The following is a 10346-nucleotide window of genomic DNA, read 5'->3' on the forward strand; positions in this document are numbered from 1 at the left end:
GGCCTCTCCCTGCTGCCAGCCGGGCGCAGCAAAGCAGAGAGGGCCGGCGCGCTGCCGCCAACCCATCCCGCGTGGCCGCGGCTGCGGGCCCGAGGAAGCCCCGTTTCGTGGAATGCACGCTTGGGGCCGCCAGCAGAGCAGCTGAGCCGGGAGCATCTGTGCGTGCATCAGCACCGCTCGGCACGGCTGCAGGTGTGCGTGATGCGCGCTCCCGCTCCGCACGCACAGCCGAGGGGGCGGCTCCAGGCTGTCTGGCAGCTCCACGGGGAGGCGAGCCGGGGGTGCGCGCGACATCCCCGGGGACGCGGGGCAGGACGAAGGGCCGCACGTGGGCTGCATCCGAGCCGGCGCTGCGCCCGCACCGTGCCCGCAGCAGGCCGGCCGCCGAGCAGGGCCGGAGCACGCAGGGAACAGCAGCGCGGAGCGGCTCCGCGTTGGCATCCGAGGGAGCGGAGCGGGATGGAGTTCAGCGTGCGAACTCGGTGCCAACACCGCAGCCCCTCCCGCAGCTGACCCCGGGCCGCGGGTTTGGCTCTGCCCGGCCCGGCACCCCGAACCGTTCCCCCGTCCCCACCGCTGCGGTCGGTGCCGGCACGGCCGTGCGCGGGCAAGGCAGGCGGGCAGGCACACACACGCCGGAGCGGGGGGCGCGGAGCCGCGGATGCCCCCCGCGCTGGCACGCTGCGTGGGCAGGCGGAGGAGATAAATGAGAGCTCGGCGTAAACAGGCCGGGCTGCCAGCAGCGGGCCGCGGGGCCGTTCCAGCAGCGCTTAAAGGCGCAGGCTCCGGGCTCGCTCCTGCCCCGCTCGCTGCCCTCCCGGGGCTCCCTGCCCCTTTGTCCCCCGGCCCACCCTTCCCGCGGGGCTCGCGCTGTTGCGGGCCGTCGCCCCGGGGCTGTGGGCACCGCGCTGCGGCGGCCACGCGTGGGCGATGTCCGGGTCCGCGGAGCCCCGCGGGGACCCCCACGGTGCCGTGGGACGGCGCTGCGGGGGCAGCGGCAGAGCTCGCACCCCACGCGGCGTGACGCTGCCCGGCTCCGTGACGCAGAATGCGTCCCGTCTGTGGCACTTCCCGGGCAAAGGGTGCTGATAAGGCGGCGGGGTGGAGCCGGCCGGGCCCAGGAAGGGACGGCGGAGCGGGAGGAGAGCCGGGACGGGGAGCGAGGCGGTGTGCCGCTGCCCCGGCCCTGCGCGCCAGGTACGGCCCCGCAGCGGGCAGTGCGGGTGAGCGGGGAGCAGGGACGGCACGGGGCGCAAACCGGGGAGGGTTCTCCCACGGTCCCGCTGGGGGTGGCGGTAGCCCAGGGGTGCGGGGCCGGGAGGCCGAGCGAGCAGCGGGGAGGTGAACCCTGAGCGCGGGAGGGGGCGGCGAGCCCGGCCCCAGGAGGGCTGCCGAGGAGACCCTTTCCCCTTTCCCCTCGTTGCCATGGCAAAACAAGCAGCTGTCATTAATAACCGATTGCTATGGCAACCGCTGGACGAGCGCGGCGGTTCTCCGGAGGTCTGCGTGTGCTTCGGCGAGAACCCCCCATTCTGGCATAGGCTCGCGCAGCTCAGGGCTGGAAGCGGCTCTGAGGGTCCCGCCCGACGGTACCCCGCACGCACCCAGCCGGGGCCGTGGCTGTCCCCCCGGGGACGGACCGACGGGGAGGCGGAGCGGTGCTCTGCGCTGCGGACACCGCTGCTCGCGAGCTTCAACCCTGGGACGGGCCGGCACGGGCGCTCCAGGGATGCCGTCGTTCCCCGGGCACGGCAGCGAGCGCCGGGCCGAGCGGAGCCCCCCGGCCGCAACTCGCGGGGCGGCAGAGACGGCGCAAATGCACCGAGGGGCTCCGGGAGCAGCGGCGCTCCCCGCACGGCCCCGCTCTGCCAGCGGCCCCGGGACGCGCTGCTGCTGCAGGAGCGCTGCGGGGGCGGCCCCGGCGTGGGGGCTGCCGGTGCGTGGGAGAGCCGTGCCCTCCTGGCCGCGGCCAGCTGCTCGGTGGGAGCGGGGCCCGCCCGGGGAAGCTCACGGCACCGGGTGCCGCGGGCGGGGCTCTGCCCGCGCCCCCTCCCCGGCTCGGGTCCCGCCGGGATGGGACCGCGGTCTCGGCGGAAGGCACCCGGGCTCGGTTCGGCTCTGCGCAGCCCGTCGCCCCGTGCCGGTGGCCGCGCGTGGCGGGTCGGGTCGGGGCGGGGCGGTGCCGGGACGGGGGCGGAGTCGCGCCGTGCCGAGCGCGCCGCGCGCGCCGCTGAGCCCCTTCTCTGCCCGCAGGTCTGCAGTGCCCGGGGCGGCTTCGCGGGACGCGGCGGAAGCCCGGCCCGGCCCGGCCCGGCCCGGTTCGGCTCGGCTCGGCTCGGCTCGCCATGGTGCCGCGGCCGGCGCTGCCCGTCCTGGCGCACTCGGTGCTGGCGGCGCTGCTGCTCTCGGCGGCGCAGGAGCCCGTGCCGCGGGTCAGCCTGCCCTACGGTGAGTGTGTCCGCCATGGGGAGGGGTGGGCTTGGGACCGCCCGAACCCCCGCGCCCGATGGTCGCCTCCGGGGGGGAGGGGGGAGGGTTGGGAGCCCCGAAGGCGGGCGCTGCCCCGCGCGTCCCGCGGTACCGCCGGCCCGGGGGCGCGGGCTGCCCTCGCCCGCTGGAACGGGGTGCGGGGCGCGGGGTGCGGGTTGGCCTCCCTCGACCGTGGGACGGAGCTGGCCCCGCCGCTCCGGCGTGGAAACGCCTTGTGACAGCCCGCGGGGCTCTGAGCCTGCACAACACTCCCAGCCGGCCCGGCAAGCTGGGGCTCGCTGCTCCGTGGGTGCCGGTAGCGGGGAGCAGCGGCCGGGGCGGGTGTTTGCGTCCCCGTGTGCGGGGCTGTGGGGGCGTGGGAGGGGGCAAGCCGGCCGCGGGGGATTGTCCACGTGCTCCGGTTGCACTGCAGCAGCCGGGGTTGTTGCCTGTGTGACCCCCCCACGACCACGTATGCCGGTGCTCTGCTCAGGCTCTTGCTACGCCCGGCCGTGGGGACTCCGGGTCCTGCTGACTGTGCTCTGTGCTGGTGCCAGAGATGGACAGCCCAGGATAAGCAGGGTCCTGGCAGGCAGAGCCCCCTCACCCTGCAGGGCCGTTCCTGGCCGCTGCCCGTGGCCGTGTGCCCGCAGTGACATCGGAGGTCAGTATCGGGACGCTGCTGGGGGCAGGTGGGGCCGGCTGCCCTGCCTGGCACTGCAGCTGTGGCGTGGCGTGGGCGGCCCACAAGTGGTGAGGCTCCTTGAGCTCCCAGGAGGTGGCCAAATCCAGCTGCCGCTGCGAGCAGCGTCTGTCCTGCGCTGTCTCCTGGCTGGGGATGGCTGAGAGGGTGCGGTGGCTTTGGGTCAGGATGGTTCTGGCACAGGAACGCTCCCTGGCTCCGTGCACTGAGCTTCTTTGACGTGGCCGTGGCCTTGCCACATGCTCCTGGGACCGCCAGCCACGGCCACGGTGGCACCAGCAGATGTGAGATCTGCTCAGTGGGGTGGGATGGATGGGAGCCATGGGAGGCAGCGGGACAGCCCAGCCCAGCACTGTGTTTTGCCACATTGTGCCTGCACAGACCGGTTCTGGCCCAGCTCTGCCCTCCTCCAGCTGGTGCTCGAGCAGTCGCTGCAGCCTGGGCTCGCGGCTACAGGGAGAACCTCGGGGTCCTGACCTGGATGCACCCTCACCACAGGAGCTGGGGGGGGGGCAGGCTGGCCAGTGTGCACTGCACCCGGCGGTGGCTCCTGTGTGGGGCTTGTGGTTGGCAAGGGGAGGAGCAGGCGAGCTGCTCCTCTTGAGTGGCGGGATGTGCCTCCAGCAGGTTTGTCTGGAAGAAGCAGGTCTTGTCCTAACAGGCCCCCTGGCAGCCACCACAGGCTTCAGAGCTTCTGGGCTGGGTGAGCTCTGCGGGGTGTAGGGGCCCCACTGCCCTTCTGCGCTGTGCCCGCCGTGAGTGGCATCACCCTGATGCCCAGGCATGGGACCCCGTGGGGGGATGCAGCCCCCAAGTGCATCCCTATTCCGCTGCACTACTGCAAGGTAGGCCGTGGCTTAGGCAGGCACTGAGCCAATTGCCCTGGATTGTACCCAGGCTGCCAGGGCTGGGGAAAGGCTGCGCCACACAGCCCTGCACTGTGCCATGCCTTCTGGGGAGCTCAGGGCCCTCGCAAGCATAGCAGGGCTGGTGCCAGCGGGGAGCTTCATTGGGAGTGCTGTGTCCCTGTGGGGCCGTGACAGCATCACCGCTGCGCTCCCCGCGGTGACAGCAGGAAGTGGGGGGAGAAGCAGGGTTCTGCCCCAGCAGTACTGCTGGCACCGGGCAAAGCTCATGGCAGCTGACACCGGGCAGGGCTTCGGGCAGGTCGGGGCTTCCCGGTGAGCTGTGGGTCAGGGGTAAGGGAGTTGGCAGCGTGAGTAAGCCCGACGTGTCCCGCTGACACAGCTGGGTGCTCTGATTCAGAGGGCTGCTGGCTGAGAGGAAGAGCTTCCGGGACTGGGCCACCCACACGGGACAGGCTCTGCCTGCCCTGGCTGGCAGCCGCTGCTCAAGCCTGGTGCGGGGAGCTGCTGGGGCATGGCCAGGGAGCTCTGCCCCCAGCTCCACGGGCAGGGACCCCAGGGCTGGGCAGTGGGGCTCTGAGCCCCGGGGCTGTCCCCAGGGGCCAGGATGCCGCGGCAGTTCAGACTCTGCCCTCAGGTACTGTTACGGCCGTGTGCGGTTTGTGGCGGTGCCGAGGTGCAGCAGCCCAGCCCACACTGACAGCCAAGGCCGGGAGATCGGGTCCTTCTGCAGCATCCACTTCCTTCCGTGCTTCCCAGCCAGTGCAGTGCCAGCGTGGTGCTCACGGCCCCAGGTGCTGTGCGGTGCTGATCCCTCGCTGTCCCCCTGCAGACTCAGCTGAGCGTGTGGTGCAGCGCTTCGAGGTGCCCGGGGTCTCCAACTACACGGCGCTGCTGCTGAGCCCGGATGGTGGCACGCTGTACCTGGGTGCACGTGAGGTGCTCTTTGCTGTCAACACCAGCCACTTCCAGCACGGCGTGCTGGCCCGCAGGGTGAGCCCACGTGCACGGTTCCAACACCACGAGTCCATGGAGAGGGCTGGGGACACTGAGCCCAGCTCTGGCGTGGGGTCCTGGTGCATTCTGCAGCTGGTCAGGGCAGTGCAGAGGCAGCTGCACCAGCTGTGCCGGCATTGGGTGCTCAGGCCCAGCTGCTGGGATCTATCTGGAATGGGATCGAGTGGAGCTGCTGATATTGGGACCGCAGAGGGGTGTTGGGGGCCCGTTGGTGATTGGGCTCTCAGTGACCATCCCCTCTCTGCAGCTGCCTTGGGGTGCGGATGAGGAGAAGAAGAGGCAGTGCGTGTTCAAGGGCAAGGACCCCCAGGTGAGCCCTGGTGTCTGGGATGTACTGTCTGGGCTGGGCAGTGCCCGGTGCCCACGTGCAGGGTGGCTGAGCCGCGTCTCCCCCCCTGCAGAGGGACTGTCACAACTACATCAAGATGCTGCTGCAGCTGAACAGCACCCACCTCTACACGTGCGGGACCTGTGCCTTCAGCCCCACCTGCGCCTACATCGTGAGCTGGGGAGAGGACGGGGGCCCTCTGGGGTCCCTGGAGTGGGAGTGGGGGGCACTGTGGCCTGCCCCCAGCTCACGGCCCCATCCCCTCGCAGAACGTGCAGCACTTCACCCTGGAGCGGGACGCGTTGGGAAGGGTGCTGCTGGAGGACGGGAAGGGACGCTGCCCCTTCGACCCCGAGTACCGCTCCACCGCCGTCATGGTCGGTAAGGCACGCGCCCTGCAGCCCCACGAGAACAGAGCGGGGCTGTGGTCCCACAGGCAGCCCCCGTGGGGAGTGGGGCTGCAGGGCTGGGCCGGGTCCCAGCGCAGCATCTCTTTGGCAGACGGGGAGCTCTACGCTGGGACTGTCAGCAACTTCCAGGGCAATGAGCCCACCATCTACCGCAGCCAGGAGAGCCGCATTTCCCTGAAGACAGAGAACTCCCTCAGCTGGCTGCAGGGTGAGAGCCGGGGTGGGACGGTGGGCTGCGGGAGGCTCTGGGATGGAGGTGGGCGATGCTGAGTGTGCTGTTCTCCCAGACCCGGTGTTCGTGGGCTCAGCCTTCCTGCAGGAGAGCCTGCCTGCCGGCAACCCCGATGGCGATGATGACAAGGTCTACTTTTTCTTCAGCGAGACCGGCAAGGAGTTTGACTACTTTGAGAACACCATTGTGTCACGCATCGCACGCGTGTGCAAGGTGGGTGCAAGGCAGTGGGGACGTGGTGGGGGGAATGCGCCCAGGCTGTCACTCATCCCCGGAGCGTGGGGAGGACACGGGACCGCCCTGTGTATCTCTGTCTGCTGGTTCCCAGACGCCCTGGGAAGGAGCCTGCAGGAGACCCCTCTATGGCACTTACAGCTCTGCAGTGCCCAGCCCATGGCATCGGTAGCAGCAGCCTCCTTGCTGGAGGGCACACAGACCTATCCTCCTCCTGCACCGCATTTCCCTTCTCCTGGAAACACTGCTGTGCCTGTGCCTCCCCAAAACTGAGCTGCTCTGGTGCAGCTGCACGAGTGGGCAGAGCCCACTCACATTCACGGACATGGGGGGCATCTCGGAGCTCCTGCTGTGAGGCAGCCGCACTACCGTTGCCCATGCCCTGACCCCCAGTGCCCATACAGGGGGACCAGGGTGGGGAGCGGGTGCTGCAGCGGCGGTGGACGACGTTCCTGAAGGCGCAGCTGCTCTGCTCGCACCCCGAGGACGGCTTCCCCTTCAACGTGCTGCAGGACGTCTTTGTGCTCACGCCCGGGGAGCAGCGCTGGAGGGAGACGCTCTTCTATGGGGTCTTCACATCGCAGTGGTGAGCGCAGGGCAGGACCGGCAGTGCTGCCTGGGGCAGAGCAGGGGGCCTTGGCCACGCTCAGGTTCCCGAAGCCGCAGTGCTTGACCCTGCCGTGTGCTGCTCTCTGCCAGGAACAAGGGTGGCCTGGGCAGCTCGGCGGTGTGCGCCTTCCCCATGCACAGTGTGCAGAAGGCCTTTGGTGGGCTCTACAAGGAGGTGAACCGTGAGACCCAGCAGTGGTACACAGACACCAGCCCGGTACCAGAACCACGGCCAGGCACGGTGCGCACCCCGGGGTGCTTGTGTGGGAACGGGACGGGGCAGCCTCTGTCTGCCCGGCTCCTGGGAGCACAGCTACCCGTGGCCCCGGCCAATCTCCGCTCTCTCCACAGTGCATCACCAGCCACACGCGGCACCTGAAGATCAACTCGTCCCTGCAGATGCCGGACCGCGTGCTGAACTTCGTCAAAGACCACTTCCTGATGGACAGCCCGGTGCGCAGCCAGCCGCTGCTGCTGCAGAGCCGCCTGCGCTACCAGCAGATCGGCGTGCACCGCGTGCAGGGGCTGCGCGGCACCTACGACGTCCTATTCCTGGGCACGGGTGGGTGCAGCCCGGGGGCTGGGCGGCACCGGGGATGGGCGCTTTGAGCCCCCAGCCCTGCTCAGCACAGCCGCTGTGTTTGCAGACGATGGCCGCTTGCACAAGGCGGTGCGTGTGAACCACCGGGTGCACATCATCGAGGAGATCCGCCTTTTCCCCACTGGGCAGCCCATCCTGCAGTTGCTGCTGGACCACGAGCAGGCAGGAGCCGAGCATGGGGGTCTGGGGCTGGGGGGGGACGGCGTGGGCTATAAACCTGATGGTGGGTTGGGGGGTTGTCTTCCCATCCTTGCCAGACCTGCCCCATGCTGGAATTTGCAACTCCAAGCCTGGGGCTGGGGAGCCCATGAGGATTCAGGCATGCGGGGTCCATCCCCGCCGCAGGCATTGTGTGACCGACACTGCTGTGCCTCCTCCCCACAGGGCCTGGTCTATGCGGCCTCCTACACGGCAGTGGCTCAGGTGCCCTTCTCTAACTGCAGCCTGTACCGCAGCTGCGGTGAGTGTGTGCTGGCACGGGACCCCTTCTGTGCCTGGAGCCACGGCGCCTGCCGCAGCACCGCCCCGCACCCCCCGGCGCATCCCCAGTAAGTGCTGCCCCCCACCAGTGCGCCATCTTCCTCAGTGCTGCACTACCCCTGCAGCCCCCACACCCCTGACCCTCCTCTCTGCCTCAGGCTGTGGGCTCAGGACATCGAAGGTGCCGAGACAGAGCGGCTCTGCCAGCCAGCCAACGTGTCCCAGCCCCGGCCCCGCGTCCTCCTGCCTCCAGGTGAGATCCTGCTCGTCCTCCCCAGCACGTGCAGTGCCGGGTCCCGCAGCCTCACTGACATCCCCACCTCTCTCCCGCAGCCTCGGGCACCCCATGCCAGCGGATCCAGCTGCCACCCAACGCGGTGCAGCCGCTGCCGTGCCGGCTGCTTTCCAACCTGGCATCGCGGCGCTGGCTGCACAACGGGACCCCCGTCAATGCCTCCTACCTGGTGCTGCCCGAGGGGGCTCTCATCCTGGTGGGCAGCCCGGAGCGCGCGGGCACATATGAGTGCTGGTCACTGGAGGAGGGCTTCCGCAAGCTGATGGCCAGCTACTGCGTGGCTGTGCAGGAGCCCGGCGGGAGGGGCTTCACCGCGCCGGAGACCGTCAGCACCTCGCGGAGCACTTCGGCCGTGGGCAGCATCGCGGCGCGGCTGGACGGCAAGACCTACTGGACCGAGTTCCTGGTGATGTCCGGGCTGTTCGCCGCCGCCATGCTCGTGCTGATCCTCTTCCTCCTGCACCGCCACTGCGACGGCGTGAAGGCGCTGGTGGAGCCCGGGGGACGCCGGCCGGCACCAGAAGGCGCCCCGTAAGCCGGTGGAGAGCCTGCCCCTGAACGGCAGCAACCTGCCCAATGCCGCGCCCGAGCACAAGGGCTACCAGGCGCTGCAGGACAACTACATCGTCAGCACCCCCGTGCATGAGCCGCCGGGCACCACGCGTGCCTTCTCCGAGTCGGAGAAGCGGCCCCTCCACGTGCGGGACAGCTTTGTGGAGGTGTCCCCCGCCTGCCAAAGACCCCGTGTGCGCCTGGGCTCCGAGATCCAGGACTCGGTGGTGTGAGGGGACAGACAGCCTTCGCGCACCACCTCTGCTCTGCTGAGCCTCGCCGGCTGGGATCGGTGTTCGTCTGTGTGTGCATGCCGGGAGCCCGGCCCCGCCGCGCCGCCCACCCTGGTTGGGGGGGGAGGAGGGTCCTGGGCACCGCCTCGGGATGGGGCCGGCAGAGGGTACCGCACGCCTTGCAGGGATGGTTGGACTTTCCCCATCCCCGCGCAGGCACAGCCCCATCTATGCAGAGGGCTGGGGGCGGCCGCGGCCCCCTCGTGCCCCGACTCACTGTGACATCCCATTGGGGGCCCGGAGCTGTGTGTACGGCCGGGGGGTGCTGGTGCGTGGTGGCCCCGTGGATGTGGTGTGTGTCTGTGCTTGGTTCGTTTTTAATACGTTGAAAATGTGAATTGTGTCCTGGGGAGGGAGCAGACAGCAGTGCTCACCCTCTGCCAGGATGGAGCTCCATGCTGCGTGTCTCGTGTCCCCAGTGTGTGTGTGCAGAAACGTCTGTGGTTTTTATCTAAAGTCCAGGTGTTTCCTTTGTAAATGTGTGTGCTGCTGTGCCCGCAGGTGTGGGAGCGGGGCCCCTTCCCAGAGCTGGGCCCATCCCACTGGCTGGCTCCTGTGGGCCAGGCGTGCGTGGCTGCACGCAGGGCAGGTGCGATGGAACGTATGGGGCAGTTGCGTGTGGCTGTGCCAGCACGCAACTCCAGAACAGGATCCCTGTGACCCCAATGTAGGGTGCTGCAGGTCTGCAGCAGTGCTCTACTGTTTTGAGGTCCCACTTCCATGATGTGGGGAAGCAGCTTGAGAGCATGGCACAGTGCTTCTTATCTGCCTCATGCTTGGGAAGCAGTGAGCTCCGCAGCATGCCAGCATGCTGGGGCAGGCTTCCCTGGGACCCGCGCTGCCTCACTCCTGCCAGGACAGTGTTCCCCCACTTCCTGCCCAGCCTGTTCTGGGACATCAAAAAAGCCACCGGAGGCGTTGGCTGGTGCCGTGCCAGCAGACACGGCCCGCAGGCTGCAGCAGGCAGATAACACCATCGCTGCAAGGCTGCGAGCTGGAAGGGCCCGCACCGCTGGGAGCAAGCAGCCGGGACGTGAGAAACAGCTGCAAGCTGGGGCTGGGGATCCAGCAGCACCGGGAATCCAGCAGCACCGGGCACTGCAGCCGTCTCGGCATGGTGCTGCTAGGGAATGCTGCAGGCTCCCTGCACAGAGCCGTTCCCAGATGGCAGCCAGCCAGCACCAAGCCCGCTGGATGAACAGACACAAAGGGCCCTTGCACTGCCCACAGCAAAGGTACTGCTTGCTTGCCCTGGAT

The 10346-nt window shown here is 69.3% G+C and overlaps 1 protein-coding gene across 1 annotated transcript; it reads left to right on the forward strand.

Annotated features, from left to right (window-relative positions):
* Positions 1 to 830: 830 nt before the first annotated feature.
* SEMA4B (semaphorin 4B) lies at positions 831 to 9567 on the forward strand. Its single transcript, XM_413950.8, is given in 16 exon segments — positions 831 to 1197; positions 2254 to 2448; positions 4871 to 5031; positions 5303 to 5365; positions 5457 to 5555; positions 5653 to 5764; positions 5885 to 6001; positions 6081 to 6238; positions 6664 to 6845; positions 6959 to 7109; positions 7220 to 7430; positions 7516 to 7631; positions 7854 to 8017; positions 8108 to 8202; positions 8283 to 8748; positions 8750 to 9567. Coding segments are annotated over 15 exon segments (2478 nt in total). The 5' UTR covers positions 831 to 1197; positions 2254 to 2345; the 3' UTR covers positions 9030 to 9567.
* The last annotated feature ends 779 nt before the right edge of the window (positions 9568 to 10346 follow it).

Source organism: Gallus gallus, chromosome 10 (assembly GCF_016699485.2).
Source record: "Gallus gallus isolate bGalGal1 chromosome 10, bGalGal1.mat.broiler.GRCg7b, whole genome shotgun sequence".
NCBI classification, from domain to species: domain Eukaryota; kingdom Metazoa; phylum Chordata; class Aves; order Galliformes; family Phasianidae; genus Gallus; species Gallus gallus.